Below are 25,022 nucleotides of genomic sequence, written 5' to 3'. Positions count from 1 at the left end.
GCCATTACCCAGCATTCTTTGCTTCTTTCTACATTGACTATTTGAGGCATGCTTCTGAGGCTCTAATCAGGGTTAATCCTCACATAAAAACTGCTTAAGAACCCCAGAAAAAAAATCACTCTTCAGTGTGAAACATTCTTCATTAGAGCTGAAAAATTAGTTTGGTTAATAGAGGAAACATTCAGTCAGGTAGAAAAAATGTACAGGCTGATTCTGTGGAAGCTAACAAACTCGTCCGAAACCTCTGAGAACAGCATGGCATTGAGTTCCAAACAGCAATATCTACAACCTCTTTAATAATTCATCTGATTTAGTGCAAATCCAGCACTGAAAAGCCACTTCTAATTAACTTGTCCCTTATACGTACAGTGTCTGAAGGCTTTGTCCTATGAATAAGCATCAGGAAAACAAGAAGGAACAAGTGGAGAAGAATTTTAAGAACTGTACATTCCTATTGTGCTTACTGTATCAGCTTCAAGCTCAACCACTCAAAGGGAAGTCCTCTCATGGGTATCACTGAGTAATTTGTGGTAACAAGGGATGAGTAACCACACAGAGAAGGAACAATGGTAGCTAGGATTTAAGTTAGATTCTTTGCTATCTTATGCTGGCTGAGTTCTAGAGAGAGAAAGGCTCGAGTCATTCAAGACAGGACTAGCAGCTACACGAGTTTCCTCGATGGCCCAGCCCTGGCTTCAAGGGATCCCCTGTGAGGGACAAGGCGACAGCTCGCTTCCATGCCCACTCAACATTTGCCCTCGGTACTAAGACTAGCACCGCAGTGTCAATTAGCGACACACCTGGTAGCAGTGGTGCGAGAACAAAGACATCTGTGCTCTAGGGCCTGGAATGAGGTTCAGCCCCCCATTTCCCAATAGCCAAACCATCAAACTCTCTCAAATGGGATCCCCCTATAGTCTGCAGAATAACCATACAATGGGACATTAGCAACACACGCAGAGGGGCTAGCATCGCAGGACTGCAAGAGCATTGTGTCTTCTGGGCTACAGGAGATGTGTATTTTACACACACGTGAAGTAGCACAGAGGTCAAACAAGTTGCCCTATCGCAGATGTCAAAACCCTGGAGGAAGCCTACCGAGCTCCTGCCTGGCTCTCACCACTAGACATACTGTTCATGTGAACACTGGGCATGTTAAAACTAAGGATGTTAGAGGCAGGTAATTAATCATGTAGTCGATCAATTTATCAACTACATGAACAGGCGACAAGGGGAGGCTTGCGCTGGGTCCAGTAGCCCCTGCCCGTGGTGAGCCTGAGCTCCCCCTCCCCCCACTGCCTCTGACCGAGGTAGCAGCGCAGGGGAACGGGGGGCAGGCAGCACCACAGATACAGCGCTGAGGGGAACCGGCTTTTAAGCCAGCTCCCCTCCCCCCCAGCACCAGCTCCTGCTTCCTCTCCCTCTCTCCACTGCCTCTGATACAAAGGGAGCGGGGGGTGGGGGAAGGAGGTGGGAGCAAGTAGCTGAATAGCCGACTATCTGCTTACATCCCAAGTTAAAATTAGTTTATTTTGATAAGCATGTCCCTGCATGCACCGGCTCCCACCTGCACCCCACCTCGATATAGAGGCAGCGGGAGGGAATGGGGGGAGACTGGGTTAACCGTGAAGGTTAACCAATGAGTCCAGGCTAACCATTTACTTGTTTAGAGTCACATCCTAGCGAACACTACCTGCAGCTCCTCAAACCACGCGATCCTAGTGAAAATGGCATAGGGTGATGATTCAGTCTGTACTATGTTGCCTGGTGGAGCTGTCCAAGGTTCTGCAGACAGCGTACAATGGGACAGGTTCATTCATACAGGACAGCCAAGTAGCATGAAAAATTAATGAAACCAACATTCATTATAACCTTCACAGAAAGGCAAACGGGAAAATCTTACAGAGGGGGAAAAGATACTAAAGGTAAGTGTGATCTGCAGTCATGGGAAGAGACCGACATACAAGGGGCTGAGATAAAATGTCCACCTGGGGACGGGGAGAGAGAGCTCTATGAACAATGCAGCAGCTCTGTTGAAAATGCATGAGCTACAGTAAAATCCAGCACCGTCTTCGAGATGCATTGTCTCTGCAGAGCTAACCGGAGGCAAAGGGAATGAAAAACTCATTTGCCACAGAAACAAAGAGAAGCAGATCTGTTAGGTAACACATTTCTAGTATCTAAGTGCACTTTCAAGGCCTATGTCATTCACAGGAATGTTTACTGAAATCCAGGCCACAGCCAAACCAGATAATTATCTTCTACCTCACTACAGTCTCCAGTTGAAACCACAGGGAAGGCAAGTCTTCCCACCTCTCCCCTCACCTTCCCAAATACCAGAATGGCTGCTGGGTTCCAGGCTCACAATTGGGTGAAAGGCTTCACTTACATCACAAATGGATTAATTATCTCACTCATGTATGGTGCTATGGAATCCGCCTTTGTAGAAACCTAGTGCCAGAGTATTGTACATCCCTTTCATCTGCACCAAAGCAGTTCTGAGAGCCCCAGCAACTCCCTCTCAGCAACAGAACAGTTAACTAGCCCTGGCGTTCTGCACAGTGCATACCACTTTAGAAACGTGAAAATATATTATTGTACTTGCTGTCTTTCAAGATCCACACTTCCCCTTGGAACAGCTTTCTTTCTTCCAGCAGGCTGCTGCCTCTCTCCATCAAATCAAGAGCAGAGCAGAAATCTTTGATTATACGAATGAGTCCCACCTCTGTGAGAATGCTTCCAACTAGCACAGAGCGGCGGCATTAACATGGAGGTGACCTTAGCATTAGCCACACGTCATGTTATGGCACCAGTCTCCATGTGGCAATCCTAACCTTTGCTAAGGTGACCTAGGGAAGTTGTGTCAGGCCCTTGATTTCACTTACAAACCCTGTTTCCCACCAGAGTTTCCTTTGAGCAACAGAACCATCGTATCAGAGGGACAGCAACACTGAAGTGGGCTGAAGCCTGAGCTGCAGTTCTTGACTTGGCTTCCCTTCCCTCTTCAACTGTTGAACCAATTTAAAAATTGCACTAACGAGGTTGAGCGAAGCCAAGAGGATGGTGTGACAACATCCTCTCTCGATGCCCTGAGCCACTTGGGAGATTACTGTTTCAAGGGGAACGTTTTTTAATAAAGGGCTCTGGCCACAACAAGGGCTCCTAGGCACACAAGCAGCAATACAAATAAATCTTTGAGCCTCGTCTTCTAGTCCTCCGGCAAAGGCAGAGATGCCAAGACCAGGTATCTGAGAGTTAACACATGCTCTGGGACTCCACTACGGAAATAATCAAGCAATTAACTCTTTTTGCAGTTTACCTTTAAGAGTCTGCCTAAAAGGATCGCAAAGACTGGCAACTTGTTAAAGATGAGTCTCTAAAGACTAACCAAAGCCAATGGAAATCTTGGGACTGGGGCTGTCTCTTCCAAGTGAGTCCTTAAGTTCAAGCTTCCTAGTCTCAGTATAATGGTGCAACTGGGAAATCCAGAACGACAACTGGCAGGTTAACTGTACCATACTGCCTTAATTTCACCATAGTTTCATGTATTTTGCTTTAATTACACTTCACGGTGAAGAATTCTACATGCACAGGCAAGAGATACACCACCCCATCCAACTGGGAGTTGTATACTGCTAACCTCTAGGAGAACTTGCCAAATGGGGAGACACAAGTTTTCTTAAAGCATCCCCTACCAGCCAAAAGTCTCAGTGTCTGTCCAGAGAAAGCTAGAAGCTCTGGTTCAAATGAACACAATATACCAGACAGTCAGTCTTAGCGGATCCCCAGGTTCTTTTTTGCAAGGAAGCAGGGAGATACCTGATGCCAATGTCAGCTTCTACTTTTCCTGTAAAGCCACTTATCCAAAATGTTTTTATTGCTATCCCCTTATGCACAGAATAGCTTCCCCACTGCTCATGAGTGCAGATGCATGTGAGTTAGATGCACTTAAATATGAAACGGAATAATCCAGGCTAGCCCTGCACATTTCCTTAATTTGTCTCCAGAAGCTGCAGCAACCTGCCTCATTGGAGTGCCACAGAATCCAAACATCCTTGGGACAGAACCCAGGTCCCATTTGCTGCAGATGACACAGAGCCTCATAACAAGTTTATGGCTGTTGGAAAATAACTTGGTTAAAATCCCATACTGCTACTTACTAGGAAGCGGACATCGTCAAAGCCGTTCAAAAGCAGCTTACTCTCGTACTGCTGCAGACCGATGGACTCCAACCACTCCCCGACGCTCTGCTCCAGCATCCGTGAACCTGACGAGAGAGGAATCGGCAGACGCTTGAAAAGGGAAAAGCCATTAAGTCGGTAGCAGCGGCACTCTGAGGAAGACAGATGGCATTGCCACATCATAGTCACTACTGTAAAGAAGCCAAACTATGACCACAGTACAAGTCAGAGGGGAGACAACTCCTCTTGCGCACACAGACCATGGACAATAAGCTCTGGGTGCTGCCCACAGACTGAGGCTTTAATTTGTATCCCAGTTCTACTCAAACACATCCTGCAAGAGTAAGCTGTTTAGAACCATTTCGGGGACAGTAGCATCACATGCAAGGCTTTCTGGGCTTAGGCACGTTTCTTGCCAGGCATACGAGCCGAGCGGAGCCCAGCCCCCATCAGATGGATGCTGATCAAATCCTTGGCTCATCGCAGGGGGCATCAAACTTTCCCCCAAGGCATCCCAAGTCAGGAGTGCAGATGCAAGACACTGGCGAGGAAGCGCTCACAGATACATACAGCCACGCGGGTCCTCTCGTCCATGCAACTTCAGGTGCACTGCTCCGTACAGCAGGCCAGCAAGAAGGGCCGTTAACTTTGGAGGAACAAAACAGCTAGAGAGAAAATACATCCTCATGCAGCTGAGAGAAACACAGACACACACGATGGTAGCAGCAGCCAGACTAGAGAACAGCTGTCCCCGGGAAGACATGCAAGACAGAAATAAAGCACACAAAACTGTAGCAGAAGAAAGGAAGAGTTTATACTTTTTTTCCCCAAACAGTCCCGAAATAGGCAAACCATGGTAACAGGTCCTCTCTGCTATTTTGTTACGAGGAGCAGAGGCACGAATGACAGCGAGCCTGAGTTTAGGAGTCCTGGCATTGTCATTTTATCACCCATCCAGAGGCATCGCATCCCGGCAGGTTGCTTTGACTGGACTGGACTGGGGACCAGATTCAACATCCTAGACCGGAGCCACTAACTACACTGCAGCATTGGGTAAGAGTGAGAGATAAAGAGGAATCAGCACATTTTCCACCCAATGAATTCTGTCCTGCCAGGTGTTTCACACAGGCGTGGATTTGCCCTTGCTTCATTTTTCTCAGCTCAATGCAGATGCTGTTGTCCGAGCCCCTCAATCAGATGGAAAGCAACTCTGAGGAAGGAGACATTTCAGTTCCTTGTTTCAAAACCAAGCCAAAAGAAAAAGGAAACTGAATATACCCACACACGCTTGACTCTTTCTGCAGTAGCTCATGTCCACAGCTTGCCCCCGGCACCTCCTTTCAGCCATTCGATCAATGCCCTACAGAAACCAAATGTGCAAACCCTCCCTTCCCCAACCCCAAGAAGAGAGTCCAGTAACCCGTTGCCTTCCTCTAAGCAAGACGCAAGACATTAGATATGCCGAGAAAAAAGTTCAGAGGCGACCTTTGCATCCCACTCTGAGGATTTGCTATGCAAGACGTGCAGAATTTCTCAGGCTTCCTAAGCACATCCATCTTTCAAGGGCATATGCAAAATAAAAGGACCAGGGAACCTTTGCATCCACTGAAGTCGTTCTGCACATTCTAAGACATCCTTCCCACCCCAGCCGACAGCAATTCCTGCACAACGCGGAGCTCACTGTGTTATCGGAAAGATCTTAGAGTCAGGGATCCCACTGCTGCACTAGTCCACAGGAGAGCTTCTCGGCTAAGCAATCCGTGATCAATATGTTCTAGAGAGCTGGCGAGTCTTTCTAACACACACTGCCGCCCCAGAGATGCAGAGCTCAAGAAAGATTTCCGTCTCCCTTGCCTCCCACAGTCCGTGGGACAGCATCGAAGCTTGGAATTCTAGCAGCAGGCTCCTGTTTGCCCAGAGACTCCATCCTTCCCCACTAAGAGTTCATTCGTGGCAGGGAAGCAGCTAGACAGCTGTGGTCTGGCCTTAGCGATCGAGGGTGCACCCTTGCAGAGAGCTGCAGCACAATGCTTTGTCTGAAGGCAGCGAGCGCCACGCTTACTGTTCCACTCGGTCCTGTCTCTCGATCGCATGCTGCCTCTCCCTCCCCTTCCCTCCTCCTCCCAGCCTTTCCATATAACCTACCAGCAGCAATCAAACTTCAGTACAGAAGCTGCCAAGGTAGAGGAGGAGAGGGGAGATACAGCAGCTTTGTAACTGTTAAGCTCAAGTTGCCGATTTTTCAATATTTACTAAATGATGAGCTCCATGGCTCGGTTTTTAAACAAATGGTAAAGGTTTGCTTAGACCGTATCAAGCGATTTGCCATGTGTTCAGAATTTCTTTATCATATGTGAGATGCACTTATGTTAGGACAGCAGGAGATTTCTGCATTTGCCAGCAGTCGGGCACCAGTGACAGGAACTGAGACGGTCATCTTCTTCCTTTGATTTTAAAAAAAATATTTTTTCAGCTTTTGGTAATTTTGCAAACCTCTCTGCCTCTCTCAGGGAAAAATCTGGAGTGATAGTGAGATCCAGAAACCATTGGATGTCTGCCAGCATTATTTGGAGAAGTATAAAATGCCCTTGAATAATTAATGTCTGCATATTATAAGGAGAAGAGTGAATTAGCCCCCCTACACTGCTTCCTTGGGTCACAGCTGTAACAGACGTCTGATCACAACTTCATTTTAAAGAGAGGATGAACAGGGTCATTCTTACCCATGTGCAGAATATTAAGCTGCGTAGTGCATCCAGATAATTTGGGGGCACCTCTGGGTCTTAATATCCACCCCTTCACACTTCCTATCCCTGTTCTTTCACTGCTTCCTCCTCCAGCAAGAACCAAGTTAATTTACAAGTGACAAAGCCTTTCAGAGCGATTAGCAGAACACTGAACCTGTGAAAGAGCCATACAAGTGATCATGAAGCCATTTAACAGGCATTTTCCAATTCCAGGTATACACGGTCAGCTTCTGAACGTACTGTGTTAGTCTAAAGGAGCTTAGTTTAAAATCTGACAGTTATTTCATTAGTGTATTGTGGAAGATTATAAAAATCACACTTCTAAAAAACTGTCATCCCCTCCAAGCTGCTAATGGGGATAGAGGCACCAGTTTAATAGTACTGCTTATGAGGAGACTCCAAGTCCTAAATCTAACCAGCCCCACCACTTCTCCCCAAGCCTGGTAAAGTTATATCCAGAGCTATGATTTCTGCTAAGAGTCTGGCCTGGGTTTCAGATATAAAAACCAAGAGTAGATAGACTAATTACATTTCTGACAACACTTGCTCTTTAGGAATCTTAAGAAACAGAACCAAGGTATTCTTTTTTCCTGAAAATGCAACAAGCTTGAAAAGTGGTAAGGTATTAGGGCTGAGTGAGGCCCCAGAAAAGTTCCCATGTAAAAATCTAACAGAATGCAGCAATTGTTGTTCAAGTGCTGACAGCGTGCTTGGTGCCATACAGAGGATAAGATGGTCCATGCCCAAGAGATTTCCTTAGAGCAGACTTTACCTATGCATGGGGTCTAACAAGTGTGTTTTGACATGACTTGTCTGGAATTGAGGACATAACCCACTTAACATTATAAGGCAACGGGGGAAAAAAAAAATCACAGGCTGTACTCTGTCTTCACTGAAGCCAGACAGTATAGTTCAGACGCAAGATGCAAAGGAGGCCAAACCTCAAGCAGTGCAATTATTGGCATTGAAAGAAGGATGGAACATGGTCTAAAGGGCTGGACTATTAGTAAAATGTCCTCAAATCCCTAAAGGTGCGCTATAAACCAAATCAAGCGCATTAGGCAGGATGTATAGGCAGAGAGGTCTAAATACATTAGCCATTAGTTCTCTCAGATGCAGGAAATATAGCCAGTGCTGAGCACTACTGGGATTACAACTGATTAGTCAAATGCAGAATGCTAAAGAGCCTCCCTTTGTCCAGTAAAATGCCATCCACGTTTCAGGCTTGTGTCTCTTGCTAGCTGCACAGTTCACATAGAGCTACAAATGCAGTCCCTGTCCAGTGCACCAAACCTCCCCCTCCATCTGGCTGATGCATTGTGCAGTAACCATTCATCTGCTCTGGCAGGGAGAGAGAAACCTTACCTGAGAAATGACTAAACCAGCGGGCATCATAGAGGTGTCTCTGCTCTCAGTTACAGCAGCCAGAGCTGCTGTGGTTCAGGAAACTGCAGTGCCGTGGGAGTGATTCCATCAAGGAATCCATTCCCCTCTACCTTGTCCCTGATATTTGCTTTTTCAACATACACGAAGGCAAAGTCATGAGCAGGCTGTTGACATAAGGAATGCAAAACTGCACACCACACACCAACTCCTACAGGGATATAGACTGCAGGCTAATACAAAGCTTTTTGTCCCCAAGCCAAAAAGAAATGCTTTAAGATGGAGCTGAGGTGGAGAATACATTGCTCTTCAAGAGATGAGATTTCTTGCTCATCTAAGCCATTGAAAAGCACTTACAGACAGATCAATGCTTACACTTCGGCTGGAGAGATGGGTTTTTTTCCCCTAGTCTAAGATATCCCACTTCTGGGATTCAGCCAAGTAGTACATTTGGACAAAACAGGTCATCTTCTGCAAGCCTCACTGGGAAACCCAAAGTTTGAGCAATAAGTTCTAGCCCAAATACTGCAATAAAGAAAGCCATCTCTCTCTGGTAATGGGGGCCATCCTGTTACCTTACTATCTGTGTCGAATGCATTCCTCACAACACCCCCATAAGACAAGGAAGGCCTGTTATCCCCATTTTACAGTGGGACCAGAGGCAGGGAGACTAGGTCACATAGGGAGTCTGTGGCAGAGATGTAAACCTCAGTCCCCCAGTCTTGTAAGTCCTTGGCTGGATGCCTAACCACTGAACCATCTTCCCTTCGTAATGGACCCTCTCTTCCTTCTCTCTTCAAAGTGAGAGTCCTCTAAGTACAGAAACGCAGTTGAAAAACCAGGTGCTCAGAATTCAGTAGCTCCACAGCACTCGCTGAGCAGGGAAAACCTGTAGTCTAGACATACCCTAAGTGTCTAGAGTAGCTGTTCCACAGAGGACCTATAGAAAAATGTATGGTTTAAGAACAAAGCAGCTGTATGCGTCAGCACATTTCTGAAAAACAAGTGTCCAGTTGATCAAGGTCTCCCTGCACAATAGCTGAAACAAAAATGGAATCCCTCTCCTCAGGCCTCCGCATTAGTGATGCCAATCCAACAAACTCCAAACAGTCCTGCAAAGGGGGACGGTCACAAAGGAAGATGCTAACTGGTCACCATTGGATCGGACCCAAATATATCCTCTGTCAACACACACGTGCTGCAGCTCTGTTTGACTTGAGAGGCAAGTCTCAATCAGTGACCAGAGGATCCACAACAGTCACAGGACAGACTCCTACTGAACACGATGACCTGACCAACGCAAAATCCAAGCAGCAGACTTCAAGAAGCAAAGATTTAATATGGCAGATATGCACTAGATACACAGGTACATACTAGCTGAGATGAAGCACTTAAATGCAGCACTTTCGGTGTGGAAAAACATAAAAAGGCAGGATTTATCACTGTGAAGGCCGCTTTTGCTTTCTCACGTGTCCCTCCTCCACTGGAGACAAAGGGTATGTCTACACTGGATTTCTCCTTCGAGGGAGGAATGCAAATGTAGACATCTGAAATTGCAAATGAAGTGGGCATTTAAATATCTCGCACTGCATTTGCATAATTGCAGACTGCCGCTTTTCCGCAATAGTGCTATTTCGGGACATCAAACTTGGTCCCTGCAGGGTTATTTCGAGAGAAAACCCTTCCCTCAAAATAACCCTTAAACCTCATTTTTTGAGGAGTACTCAAGTGTAGACATACCCAAACAGAAGCTTTCATTAGCCCTCCCTTTGGCTGCTCCAGGAGGGATGGGGGAGGAAATAAGTGTTTAGGGAGCAATCCAGGGGAACAAAAATGTTTCTCCTATAAGCAAGTCTGCTTAGGTTATGTTGCAGATATGCAGGACTATCGTCTTCTCTCCCTTGCTGCTTCTGCAGCTGACACCAAAGAAAAAGCTGATCTTTGGACAAGTTGGCAAGTCTGCCAGGAGCAGCCTGCAAAACATCAAGTGTACAAGAGGGGGTCATGGCCACTGCATTACACGTGTTGACAAGCAACGGGCATCATCCCAAATTCTGCCCACAAAGCATTTTATTACACACACACTCAGAGGACAGAGATGTACGGTTACCTTTCTTCCAGCAAGAGGAGCAGTCTGAAATCCCAGCCAAAAGGATCAGGTGCTTGCTAAGATGTGCCAATTTGACACCTAAAAAATGTCCTGATAAAAAGCTTACTGGCCATGGCGTTAACACAGCACAAAGTACTACTGACAGCAATCTAGTTTTAAAACATGCTAAGTGATGGTACTTCCATGACTTCTCTTGGGAGACTGTCACAGCCCAGCTGGTCTCATCTTCAGCTGGTATTTCCTGCTATTCTCAACAACTGTCCATGAATCATAGCCAGCCCCTAGCCAGTAGCGAAGTTCAGAGTCCACTTGAAGTTTTGGACACTGCATTTCACCATCAGATGGCTTGATTTCCATGGCACATCAAGGTCACACTCCTCTCCTACCACCAAATGATTGCGGGATATCGACTCCCTTTTGGGAGAGGCACAGACAACAGGTCTCAGAGAACTGCCTGCAGCTGTCTGACAGGAGAAGGCGTAAAGCACAAGATTAATGTCTAGGATGAAAGCACACGTTGGTAGCAGTGAAGGGTTAAGTGTGGCTCCAGGCCAGCCCAACTATGGAGCAGCACTGACATGCTTTAGAGGGAAAACTGTCCAGAAAGATTTGGGTTGCCCTGGAGTCCTGAGATCAGCAGACATGGAGCCGTGAATGTTGAAAAACCCTCAGGCCTAATCTTCTTACAGGTGGTTTAGGGAGCACCCCTTCGGCACACAAACATACCCATTAGGGTTCTGTACAAGGGGGACTTAATCAAGCTCTTTACAAGTTCATGTAAAAGCTGACCTAGCTGCAAAATGAGGATGAACACATCTTGTCTGAAGGCCCAGGATGAATAATGTGCTTCTAACCCCTGGTATTTTGAAAACGTATTTATGAGGGTTGGTTATAACAGCCATGGATGTTTTCCAGGTCTGAAGTTTTCCCCAGATAGCAGTCCCAATGCTGTATGTTCGCAAGTGTACTATGATTTTAGAACATGACAAAGAGTCTGCAATGGAACCCATCTGCCAATGTTCATATTCTGCAGCCTTCAGTCAGAGCAATGAATATACCAGGTGGCAGCTTTCACCAATACCAGCATTGTTTGAGGAAATACAACTGACTGATGAACATAGAAAAGGCATCTTGGCACCAATGAATGTCCCATTTATTCTGTGGAAGCCAAGAAGGCTAGGCAAAAAAACCAGCACAACACAGGGGCATGGTTAATTGGTGACAATCAATCATCTAATTTCTAGAAGCAAACAAACAGAAGGAGCAACATCCTTGAAAAACAGAAGAGCAACCAGGCAAACTATTATGCTGTATTAAGAGACAGAAGGAAGAAGTTGAGTTTATCTGATTTGGAGCCTTGACATGGATTCGTCCCTGGCCTCTGCCTATGCAGTCATTTCCCAACACAGGCTTCATAGTGGCTAATTTTAGTGCATCCCTCCAGCCAAGTGGAAGCCCTATGAAGAAGCAAAGTGCAATAATGAGATGCCCTGGCAAATGAAACGGATTTGCAGAACAATTGCAGGAGCTTTGTTGGCAAATCGCTGCATTACTCCATCTGCTCTGGGTTCTTCATATTTGAGATTTGGTTGAAGAAGTTCTCTCTGGGAGAGATTAGATTTAGGTTTAGGACCAGGCTCTACTGCAGACTCTGTTCACTTCTCAGTTTGTTTTACAGGCACACTAAGAGGCTCTAAGACTAGGGGCACATTTTTTGTATGTACAGCACCTAGCACACAGCCCCTGCCCCAGTTTGCAGTCTGAACCAAGTGGGAGAAAGGAAGGATTGGCTGCCATTTTACACCTGGGGAACTGCAGTACAGAGATTCATCTGTTGCCCAAGGACACAGGGAGCCAGGATCCAAGATGAGAATGCTCGAGACCGAATCTCCTGAAGCCAAGCTCACTGCCTTAACCAGAAATCCATGTTCTGCTGTGACCTTAGCCATCCTTCATTCACATTTAGAGGCAGTGCACAGGACTGAATTTTTATTGCCCCAGCTTTATAGGCATTATGAGCTTCCCATAAATTCATTTCCCATCACAGGCTTCATGACAGTTATTTTAGTGCATCCCTGAGGCAGGGAAGATCTTTTCTGTTTGAGCATCAATGCCTTCTCATTGTCATCCCACAAGAGCAGGACTGGTCCCTGAAGAGCCTGAACAGGATCCTCTGTCCTGCGTGGGCAGAGTCCTATCTACGCCTTGTTCAAGAGCTTCTGCTCCAAGCCAACTAGAAATGTTATTTATAGATTGAATCTGTGGAATATGTGTGGGAGCCTACAAGAGGCTCCAATGTAAAGACAAAGAAGTTTGTTCTAGTTGTCTGGGGGCTCAAAGAAGCCACACAAGATTGGAAAATGAGACTATTATACTTCCTCACATAGCTGCCTGCCACAGTATACCACACAACCCACTGGCGGAGCTGGAGATATGAATTTCGAGGCAACCCTTGATACCTTTATCTCTGTATTAAGTCTGAGCATTTGTTAACAGAGATTACAAGACAGAGAGAAAATGTTTGAAATCAAAGCCTAATTGAACCCCCACAGAACAAATAGGTTTTCTTCCTCTGCTCTGAATGGGCATTGAGAAGTGTGCCCCGACTTTCCATCCTTGGGCCAAGGGGAGGAGAAAGAATGGGCCGAGCAAGTGAATGCCCAGCAAGTGAAACCAAACTTCTGCTCTAAAGAACTCTACAGCAGGGCTAACACTGTTTAACGCTCTTCAGAACCCAGACACACATTTTTCCTCCTCAATCTTATTTTAGAGTCATTTTTCTGAAGTCTAGAAGGGATCGTGCCATGTCTACCACAAGGAACAATGTCTGGAGAAGTAACACTTCAAAAGCAGCAGCTGGTCACACCCTAAGCACTACTGCCAACCTCAAGAGTTCACAAGTCCTGAACCAAGCCTACAAATGAGATTTAAAATAACGTTTGGGGCTTTGTAAATTCAAAGCAGAGATTCTGACAGTATCACCTGATTGTAAGAGATGAGGCTGGATACTGAGAAATTCAACAGAACCACAGAGCAGACTACGTCCAGGGATCCACACAAAACTAACTCATTTCTCATGAGGCAACACAGCTAAAGCAGCCAACTTCTACCTGACAGCACTTTGTGATATCAGTCAACTCTGGTTTAAAGTAGGCAATAAGAGTCATTAGAGAGTAAGCTAAGGCTCACTTTCTTGTTAGGGATGCGGTTACCACCTCAACCCTCCCTCTCACCAGCCAATGTCTGTGGGAAAAGATTACTCAACATTACATAACACTACATGGAAGGCAGAGAGGCCTCCAAAAATCAGGACACAGACAGCAGAGGTGATGTCACCCACAGAAGCATGAGATAGGACTGAGAATCCTGGCCCTCTCATTCATTTTCCCTTCCAAATGCAAAGGCAGGTTGAGAAGGTGGCTCCCAAGAAGGGATTTGCCATTATGTCAGGCTTTGAATACAACACAAGATTTGAGCACAGTACCTGAGATCCTCTGCTGTTCCTGAGAAAAGTCAATGCCTTCACCGATGGAGCTCATGATTTTCTCAATCTGAAAATATAAAAACAGTATATTGCCACAAGTCTCAGCCCAAAGACAGAGGCAGCCTTGGGAGCTTGTCCCCATGCAACTGCTGAAGGCTCCCAGGTGACAGGGAAGGAAGAGAAGTTCAAAATCCCACCAACCCCTAAGGGTCTGTCCTTAAAATGTGGCCTGGAAAGGAGATTTTCTAAAGAATGAATGGAACAAAGACGGAGAGGGGGTGGGCATGGGACTCTACCGATCCCCACCCTCCCCAAACGCCGTATTGTCTCAGGAAAAGCCACCTACATCTCTGCATCACAGAAGGAACTCACAGTCCTCTGTGGATCACCAAGTTTAATTAGGGGAGGGAAGAGGCCTGTAAAACCTAGTTCACCCTTGACAAACATGCAACCCCTCCTTCACCAATGGTGACAAAAGCCTGAAAAATGCAGTTCACATCCACTCTCTCGTGGCATGCAGCAGGTACGTTTCATTTGGCCTCTGCTTCTTGACCACCCTCCCCTGTCTCAGCTGCCCTAACAAGGCACTTCTACTGACAGCAGGGCTGAACAGCCAATGTAAGCTCTAAAACAGATGCAGTTTGCAAAAGCAGCAGCATTCTGGGACACACACATGAACAGCCTGGAAGACAGAAGTAAAGACAATGTTGTCCCCCTCAAGTAAGCAGCTCAGAACCCACAGCTCCAAGCAAATCCCATTCACTGGTAATCAAAGGAAAACTAAAGGAAATTTTAATTGCCAGGGATCTGTCTCTCCTCACCACTTCCATTCCTGGACCTGGATTTCATCAGCAAGTTTGCCCCAAAATTCAGGTTTTGTAAGTTAAGATTTTTACAGAATCTGAAAGACCAAACAGAAGTTTTACTGTACATTTTCTTAAATGCCAATAGAAACATTTTAAGACAAAAATAATGCCTGTGAAATTGACCAGGCTAACCTGCCCAGGCTGAGAAACTCAGGAAGTTGTGCATCCAGAGTGAAATGTGAAATTCTTGTAGTTTCCATAATTTAAGGCATTCAAAACATAGGTAAGAAAATGTAATTAAAATATGATTGTTAGCTCTTAATTACAACCTGCTATTGTCTTGCGAGCAGCAGTGGGAGATTCAGATTCAGTTTGAAATCCGGGTGTTTAACCCTACAACAACATGCTAGCAAATCTCAACAGTAAACCTCCACCTCTCCACTAGAGATTTCGGGTCACATCTCATGAATGGCCTCTTGCAAGATTTCAGTGCAGTTGCTGCTGGATGGGAGGCACATCATCAAGGACATGCAATGATAATGAAAAAAAAATCAGAGTTTATTTGGATCTTAAGGAAAGCTTATGCAAAAGTTTCTTGCTAAGGGCTGGCACGATTCTGACCAACTTTGGACCAGCTCACGGGTTTTATAAAGACAACCTACCTAAAACTCGTAATTTGGGAAAGCAGTGTGGCTTGCTACCCCCATGGTGTACACCCCCACAGCAATGGAAGGTTTTAGGCTGGCATCCTCAACAAAAAAAGAAACCCTATGCCCAATTTCTGAAGAGAATCAGGGGGAGCTGGGAGACTAATTACCATATGCTTCTCTGAAATCCCTAATCATGAAGGACTTCTGTCAAGTTAGATCTCTAACACAAGCCTTCCTTTGTATACACAGTGGATGTGGCAAAATTCACTTGGCATCTACATCTCTGTACCAGGGAAGAGGTGCCATGCACTCATCTATAGAAAACAAGGATTTTGCTAAGATGGGAGGATTCACTGCACCTAGATGCCATGGTCATGGCTAATTCTCTAAGAGACAGAGCTGTTTTATTATGGGCTTTGACAACTAGTTTGAAATATCAGCTGGTAAAATAAACAGGAAAGAAAGAATGAAAATATTTTCTCTCCTCCTCACTCCCAATGGCCCATATGAACATGCCTTTCTCTATAGAGGCCTTGAGGTCTAATGCAGGGCTCTAAAAGCACTCTTAGGCTGACACAGACATGCTTAATGGGCAAACTCTACCTACAACATCATCCAGCAGAAAATATTAAATTTCCTTTATTCTTGTGGTACCTTAAACAAGACTGTAATGTTCGGCTGGTAAGAACTACTCTGACCCAGGTCTCCTTTGTATCAGATCTGCTGAGATAATCAGGTCAGCATAACACCACCTGCGTATGCCAAGGTTAGCATGGCCCACCTTTGCTCTATAGCAGCCTGACAATGACAGACAGGATAAGGAACTGGCCAGTCTGGTTTACAGCTTTAGGAACAAATGGTCAGTATTTTTTTACAAGTGGTTGAATTTTCTCCTCATTCCTGTAGGCTGAAGGGCCCCCTCTGATAGGACCAGACCAACAATAAGAGGTTGGGGGAGGCACAGATATCCACACCGACTAAGAGGGCAAACAACAGCAGCCCCTTTAAAAAGCTCAGCACAAACCAAGCATCTAGCAGACCGTGCAATTTATCTTGCAGCGTTGTGATCACTAGGCGTCTTCTCAGATAAAAATTACAGGATTGCTCATGTCATTTGATCTTGCTATTAAGGCTTAGACACATTCTAGTTCAACAGGAAGCCCTGGAAACACAGCTTGAAAGGGTCTGAAGAAATCTTATTTCTTATTTCTTCAGCCAATCGACAGCCTCTGTATTAAATCAGCCCTTCTGCAGTATTGACACAGTAGAAATGTAGATCAACTAAACTGGAGCCCAATAAAAAGAAAAAATCCTGATTTTAAAAGCCAATCTGCCTCCCCTAACAGCATCAAAGGCAATACCAAACCAATGCTTATTACAGTTTGTGAATTTTAACTTATTAACTGGGAATTAAGAAGGGGAAAAAACAACCTTCCCTCTCCCCCACCGAGGCCTAGAATCTCAACTTTCACTTAAAACACCATTTCTAGCCCTCAAGGTTGTGATGAAAACCTTGAAAGTACAAAAGTGGAATGGATCCAGTGATGTCTGCAGGAGCCTGCAGACAGCTTGGAACAATCAGAGGTGAATTGTCCTGTATGTGTCTGAGGTATCAACTGGGGGGGAAAAAAATGTCCTTTTAGTGTAAATGTTACCATTTTCACTGCTTATCACTTCAGCAGGAATAGCCCTTAAAGTTGCTCTTCTTGAATAGCCTCCTATGTCCTTCCAGTACCAAGACCCTGGCCGACAAAACTTCAGCGTGTCATGATGCACTTTATATAGTGTCGCTACAAAAATTCACAGAATACTGAAGGTATAAGTGTAGGGATATTGTAAGAGAGGTTTACTATTCAAACAAACAGTGGGGCTATTGTATCAATTGCTTCGTTCACCTTTCATGTTTAGTCATTACAACTTCCATTATTTAAAATGAAAAAGGAACTGCTGCAGCAGAATCTGGATACCTTGCTGCAAAATGTAGGTCTAGTCTGTCGTGAAATACACGAGCTTTGAATCTAGACACTTTTTAAAAACAACACTGCCCTAGAGTACCAGAAGTGTACGGATACTATGCCCGGCACATTTGGGAGGCTCTATCAAGCTTCTTGCAAGATTTTGAGCAGGCACCACTCTTACCTTCGAAGACATTAAGTTAACTTCAAGTCTAAAAGCTTAAGGAACTCTCTTCCTTCTCAGAGGACCTTTTGGAGCACAACTCACGCTTGGTCCAAACCCAGTTCCTACTACAACCACCGAACACCAAGGAAAGTTTTGGACTAGAGCAGAGGGGAAAAAAAGGAGGGGAAATGTATGTTCCAGCAACCCCATCACCCTCAGATTGCTTCCCAGCAAGAGGTAAAGCATTTGGTCAGTCTCTTTCACCATGGTCTGGTTGAGCTCTGAAGATGTGAAACAGCTGCTGGGAAAATAAAGCTCACAACAGCAGTTTCAGGCCAATTCAACCTGGACATTCACAATGCCTCTTTGGTCAGGATGACTGACACTCAGCTGATTACTACCCAGGCACTCTGGGGAAACCTCCTCCCCTCAGCTACCTGGCACAGAAAACCCTCTAAGACCCACTGCTTATTTCTAGGAGCGTGACTTTGGGCTCCCTGGGTGCAAGCTGAATCGCTGTTCCCACCTGGGACCACTTGCACAACTGCTCTGCCCCAGATTGATGGGGAAGACTTTCCCCTCATAACTACCACCCATTTCTCTGTTTCTCAGCAGGCCGTTGATGCCAACAGAGCAGCATTCAGGCGCCACAGAACGAGCATCCTTTGATTTATCTATGCAATAACAGACTCTCCCCAGCCTCTTAACATTTCCTCCTGTCAGCAGAGCTCACCTCTCTCCAGCATGAGCCTGTGACAGTGCTCAGATGCTACAATGAGGGAGCCCAAGAGAAAAATCCAGACAGACGTGGGGGGAGGGGGGGAAGAGTGGAGAGTAGGGCCTGCCAACACAACAGAACAAACTTTCCAGTGGTGCATACAGCATTTTCCCAACCCATCATCCAGGCGGTAAAAACCCAGGTCAAAAACTCTGACAGCCACACTACAATAAGTGTGCTTGGTATTTGCTAGAGTGCCTGGAAAGCCCACATGTTCTCCTAGTAATACAGTGGGCAAGATTCATATCCCATACTTAGTGCAACTGAATGTTGACTGTCCACAGGGAACATTAATACACCAACATAATGCCCCTCACTGGAGGTCAGCCATCTCCTGACACTGGGTTCACAACCTAAAGCAACTCCAAGTTACATTTAGCTGGTATTTAGTAGGGATGTGAAGATTTAACCTGTTAATCGGAGGGGCTGGGGCAGTTCCCCGCCTGCCACGGGCAGGGGGCTGCTTTAGCCCCACAGGAGACCCCTTGTGGACACTGGCTGCTTCTGCATCCCGGCCAGTGCAGTCCCTGCCTGCGGTGAAGTGGTGTGAGTGAGTGTGGGGAAAGGGGACATTCCAACCTCCCACTTGCATTCCTTTAATCAGTTAAACAATAGCCAATTAAATAGGATTTTACATCCCTACTGGTTAGTCAGTCAGCTCTATCAAGCATCAGCCACAGCGGAAACTGAACATGTTTGGAGCGGAGATAAAAATCAACCCCTTTTTCATCCTTACAGGTACAGACAGTTCTGCAGTGGAGCAGAGAAACTGACAATTTACAATCCTTTAAAAAGTCTGTAACGCTTGTTAACTTTCACTCAAGGGAAACTATCTGCCATCTGCAATTCTGATTCACAGTAGGTCTTTGTGTACAGCCCCGGGGTGATACACAACCTTTTGTCGCCTCGCAGGGGTCGAGCCCCACCAGTTGTGCAACGCTGGCTCAGTCCACAGATCACTGACTCAGAGGGGTCAGACACAGAAAATTTTATTACAGTATAACACAAACACTCTTTTCCCCATTCCTCACATACTCACTCCTGTTTCAAGACCATAACCTTCATCATCTATAAGTTATACAAGCTGATCACAGGTACAATTTTTGCTTTTTCACAGCAATTTTTGTCTTCGTTTCAAATAAGAGGTTGCTACGTTGAAAAGCCTAAACAAAACTAGCTTACGCCATCCCAAAACAAAATGGAATCAATGTAAGAGGACCCTTTTCCTAGAATCACGGAAATAGAGGGTTCAAAGGAACCTCAGAAAGTCATCTTGTCCATTTCCTGTCCTATGCTGCACAGATTCTCAACACAGATTCTCAACTGTATGCCAAAGCTACGCCAAAGCCCTGGCACAAGGAACAAAAAGGAAATATTCTGGAACAAAAAATATGCAGCAATGCAAAAGAGTTCTTAGGCAGCTCTTTCCCACTAGTGAATTATACCCCGCATTGCTTGGGTACTTATCACAATTTTTTATTTTCTTCATTTAAATCATTGATCTGGGGTGGGGCTGGGGAGGACGGAGTCAGGATGCAGGCTGCCCTGGGGAGAGAGGACTACCCCAGCCCCCTCTCACTGCAGCAGCTTGGGACCAGCTGAGAAGTACTTCTCCATGACTGCTGCAGCTCCAGTGGGCACAGCCAGGGAAGAGGTGCATGTCCCCTGGCTGAGGTAGACTCAGGTTTATCTGCTTCCTGTGCTTCCCAGCCAGAGTGAGGAATGCAGCAAACTGCACTTTCTCCTCGCTCCCCCATGAAGGGGAATAGCCATCCATGTCCCCCTACAAATTGGGGGGTGGAGGAGGACCTTCAGCCCCCCCGCCCACCTTCTCTAAAGAGCACCTGGGGTTTGGAAGGCTCCAGGCTGGGGCAGTTCTGGATCAGGGTCGCCGCAAGCCACCCTCTTTCACCTGCCTGGTGATTCTCTTTTCTGTGTGATTTTCTAAGAAGCAATCCCATTCCAGGCACCCTCTTACCTTGCTTTAAATTATGATAAGAGAAAGCTGTATACTGAATTTGGAGGTCCTAGCATATACTGTTTAGGAGAAGTTCTTGGACAGACAAACACTCAAATACATAGTAGACAACAGTGTTTAAATATAGAAATTCCGCTCCAACTGAGGTGGTTCTGAGACCCTGGCTACTAAAAAAACTAGCCAGCACACAACACATTTGATGCAGAAGATACCTACTGCCTTCCTCCACCCCACACTGCACAATAGGTGCTGAATTCTGACAGTGCACTTCCTCACAGCACAGGGAGGCAAAGGCATCATCTTTCTATGTGAACAGCAAGATGAGTTAGGCACAAAATACAGCTACTGATATGGTCCTATGTGACCATTCTTCCCTGGTGCCCTCAGGCAGTTGCCACAGAGATGGAGTCAGGGAAAGTGAAGCCCCTCCAAGTGGGCACAGAATCACTAAGTCTTTCATAAAAAACAAGAAATAGTCTTGCAGCACCTTAGAGACTAACAGAACGTGTAGATGAGGTCATGAGCTTTCGTGGGCCCAACTGGTTCTTCAGATAAAAACTCCTCTCTTCCTTGAAAGCTATTCATGACTAAGGGGGTCCCTCGATCCCCCCAGAAGTATTATTCTTCAGCCCAGCATAGCTAGCTCTAAGTACTTAGTTTCCTCTCTCCTGTCTTAATAGGCATGAAACTGCAATGCCCATTTTAACACTAGGTCTGATAGTCCCCTACAGAGCTAACACCTCCATCTAGAGCCAGCCAGTCCATTTATTCAGAGTCCCTGGAGAGAGACAAACAGTGAGGTGCATTAACAAGTCACTGGCTCTTTCATCATCTCAGCTAGGAGACAGTCTCACGCTAGCCAGGCTGTCAGCAGTGATTCATTTGCATGCAGGAGGCAGGAAAAGGAGACTTCATTCCAAGAGCACGAAGGTACAGGGACATGCTAATTTCACACTGACTTGTGCCACCAAGACTCCTCATCTGCTATTAGTGTTTTTTCTGGTGAACCCTAAGTAATCCACAATCTGTGCTTCAAGAGCCCTCAGACTTACCTACACTGACTAGGGCATTTTAAACTCATTCCCCATTCACAGCACCAGCAATTCCCAAGGGTGCCTCAAGGTTATCCCTACAGAAGCATATGCCTGTGACCTGGAGTGCTACAGCTGTTCCAGTCACCGAGATCTAATGGAGCCGAAGCTGTGTTATTCAAAATGGTTTTCAACCCCCCCACCCAGGGAAATGGCATCAGAATACATAGCTGCTCTCAGCAACCAGCCCTGCTGTTCTGCAACTCCAACCACCACCTACATCCCCGACCAACACATAAAACCTTTCCCTCTGCAGGATACAGGCCATACAAAATAGCTGTTCAGAGTAAATGTACGTTTCCTTGAGCATGCTGCACAGGGACAGTTAGTGAATGTTAACTAGAAAGGTTTTAAGCCCTCCTGACAGAGACCAACCGAGCAGCCGTATCAACTCCAATTTCTGTAAGGCACTCTCCAACACCACTCTGCACACCAGCCTTTTCCTGGGAGACCACTCCTGGAAAGTCAGTATTTTCAAGGGACGGTTCAGGCACTGATCCAGGCCTGCCTTGTAATCAGGAGGGATGTTAAATAGCAAGTAACTTAATAGTCATTGATGTGGTTACACGACTATTCGATAATCCCTGGGGGTCGGGCCAGCAGCCTGTGAGCTTCCAGCCCCACTCTCAGGAAGTCCACTGTCATCCCAGGCGGCTGTCTCGCTATCAGAGGCAGCAGCGGGAGGCAGCAGCGGTCCCTATCTGTGGGAGGTCTGAGCTCCCCATGGACACAGGCTGCTCTGCATCCCATGCAGCAGCCTCTATCTATGGGGAGTTTGGAGCCCTCATGGACAGGGACTGCTGTTGCAGACCAGCCTCTGTCTACGGCGGGCCCAGGCTGCTCCATGGGATGTGGGGCAGTTTGTGGGGAGCTCAGACACCACCATTAAGTAGGTAAAATTAAAGTAGGTGAATTGTGAAGGTTCTGCTAATGAAGGTCTGTAAAATCCCAGAGCTCTGGCTGTGTTACAGCTACCTCCCTTCAGTATCCACACTGCAGGTTCCTCCTCAAGTCTTAGTGCCCTGTGCCTCCTTAGAGCATTTGTCCCTTTCTGGGTAGTGTCTGATATCACCTTGTGCACCCTGCAGGACATTGTGCAAATTCTGTTTGATGAACTTCCTCCATTTCTAACCTTTCTGTAGGTTTCCCTCCATTTGCTCCAGGCCAGTATTCGCAGGATCCCCCCAAAAGCGGCACAGCTCACAGTGAAGTTAGGATAAGTCCATTGGCTGATTGCATGGGAAGTTAAAAATGGCAGCACATTATTTAGATTATAATCATCAGGGTAAAGTTTCGTAGCAAACTTGCAGAAATAAACTGCCCATGCTGCTTCTGCCATAAGCACAGCGTTAGTGAATTATAGAGATACCCTCCAGCACAGGCATAAATAAGCATCTATTGAGATTTCCATTATAAATCCTTATTATCAGGGGTTCATAAACATCTGTGTGCAAATTTGCCACTAGCTGAAACCCACAACATTCCAGGCCCGGCAGCATATTTTATTCTTGAAAGTTACATGCTAAGTTTGGTTTAAAAGGGCTTTGTCATTTTAAAATTGACATAGCTGCCAAGTAACTGACAAGGGTTACAATTTTAGTATTAACTCCTGCAGTAGACAAACAAGGTGGTTTATTTTTAAAATGAAGCATCTCTACTGCATACAACCACTCAACTCCTGATCCTTATTAATTTCATTTTGAGGTTTATATTTCAGACAGCAATAGGGCATCTGCAGAACATGCATGGCTGGACAATTTGTTATTTCCAATTGTATGGATTTTCTGGCAGCAATTATCAGGCCAGCATTATTTTGGGGTTGGCAGGAAGTAAGAGAAACAAGACCATTGAAGCAAGCTTTAGGAACATACATGCTTTTTTGCTTACAGGTGAAGTGTACTCAACTGAGCAAGAAATGCAGCAAAACCGATATGTTTGACCCAGCACAGCTATACGCACTGGTTGTTGCAAACTGAGTAGCAATGGCTCAATGGTTATCTGGGTGGGTTGCTATTACACAAGGATGCTGAATATAGGGACCCTGTGACTGTGGGACCAGACAGCAATGAAATGTTCGGCTGGTTTTTAAAATTAGAAACATTGCCACAAGACTCAAGCAACTTCTGTGTCATCTAACACACCTTAACAGCTAGAAATCAGTGACAGGCAAGGGAGGAAGAATTATTTTACTGAAGAAAAAGCAAACAAATGAACATTGTACAAGTTCCCTATACGAGGGCACAGATCTAGGTCTGACATCTATATATGAAAAAACCCACAGAACCACAAGTTTATTGCAGAAAGGGACAGAAGGGCATTTAGCTCAAAAAACTTAAACGCACTGAAGTCAGGAAATGAGATTGTTTTGACTTAAGTACAGTGGTGTATGATTTATTACCAATACACAAGCTAGAGAATTAAAGCCTTTGTACAAACCTAACAATTGCAGATGGCTGAATATGCACAAGCACAAAATGAATGTTACAGCCAATCATACAGTGATCAAAGTTCTTCTAATTAGGCAAACCAGTCAAGTTGCCATTGCTTAGGAGTTTCCTGATTTCAATGTGTCTACAAGTCTCATTCTTAATACCTTCATATAGAAACCCTGACAGCTAAACAAAGGAGACACAGAAAATCTGGCTTAGTCACATTGATTAGTTGCACCTCTCCCAAGCACTTGATGCGTTACAATATTTTTAAACACATGCAGTTTAATAAAGCTTATCAAGTCAGAGTGACACACCCATGGCTGTAACCACCACTGGCTGCTGTTTCTAAATTCTTTGCAGCCCCAATGAAGTAATCTAACCTCAGCGTGAAAATGGCACGAACAAATTCAAATCCAGAAGAAAAGGCTTTCCAAGAGCCAGCAGGAATCACACTTAATAAATATCATTTCCAGGGTATACAGAAACAGTTGGCAATCCAAAAGTATCTCCGTGCTGATATGCTCCATTCATAAAGGTGCATAAGGGTGCAAATATAATTTTTGATGTTGCCGACAATTGCTTCCCCATCCAACAAGCATTAGAGTTCAGTCTCGTCTCAAAGTTCCTTCTAATTTACTCAGTGAAATTGGGCATAGATGGGCTAAGCTGATTCCAACAATTTAAAAACACAGCTGGGCATCCATTATAAAATAAGAGACCATATTTCTTATTTCTTCACTGAACATAAAGGGTGGCAAAAGAAAGTCTGGATCAACCTTGCTCATGAATGCCCTTGGAGCAGATGAGAAATTGTCCCATAGTATCCTCTGGGATCTCAGACGAAAAAGAATGAAACCACACAAGAGTGACAGTCAACAGCTGCTGACATCCCCACAAGGTCAATTGACAGCTGATCAGTATTGACAGTTGATTTTCTATCTCCACTAGAAGAAAGTAGCACCATATATACCTAATTCTCAAAACAAACCTGAAGGGGATAGAATCACCAAAGTCTTCTGTTATTTGTTTGTCACCACCTTTTCTATACAGTTCAAAACTGAGATCTGAGCTGGGACAATAATTCCATCCCAGAGGTTAGACGACTACATAAAAGACCCGAGTGGTTTATCTCTGTTTATGACGCTTGGCTTCTGTCATCAGAAAAACCATTCCATGGAATTATAGCCCCATAAATCACAGTTATCTGCTTATTCTACAAATACACAATCTAGCAGACACCACTGTGATGGACTTGGCAGGA

The 25,022-nt window shown here is 45.4% G+C and overlaps 1 protein-coding gene across 19 annotated transcripts in view; it reads right to left on the bottom strand.

Annotated features, from left to right (window-relative positions):
- Positions 1–25,022, bottom strand: part of ANKS1A (ankyrin repeat and sterile alpha motif domain containing 1A) — a 188,300-nt gene that overhangs the window by 50,078 nt on the left and 113,200 nt on the right. For 18 of the 19 annotated variants that reach the window (XR_012897912.1, XM_075910428.1, XM_075910417.1 and 15 more), the window contains 2 exons: positions 13,906–13,972; positions 4,161–4,267 (listed from right to left, as the gene is read on the bottom strand). Coding sequence is in view for 18 of the 19 variants with exons in the window: in XM_075910428.1 (XP_075766543.1) it covers positions 4,161–4,267; positions 13,906–13,972 (174 nt within the window). In the remaining variant the exon portion in view is untranslated. Of the gene's footprint in view, positions 1–4,160; positions 13,879–13,905; positions 13,973–25,022 lie in introns of those variants that run through there. The other variant, XM_075910430.1, reaches the window with a different exon arrangement.

This window comes from Pelodiscus sinensis, chromosome 27, assembly GCF_049634645.1.
Source record: "Pelodiscus sinensis isolate JC-2024 chromosome 27, ASM4963464v1, whole genome shotgun sequence".
In the NCBI taxonomy this organism is placed as follows: domain Eukaryota; kingdom Metazoa; phylum Chordata; order Testudines; family Trionychidae; genus Pelodiscus; species Pelodiscus sinensis.
Note: the sequence above shows the minus strand (reverse complement) of the source record. Positions and strands in the feature narration are given on the sequence as shown.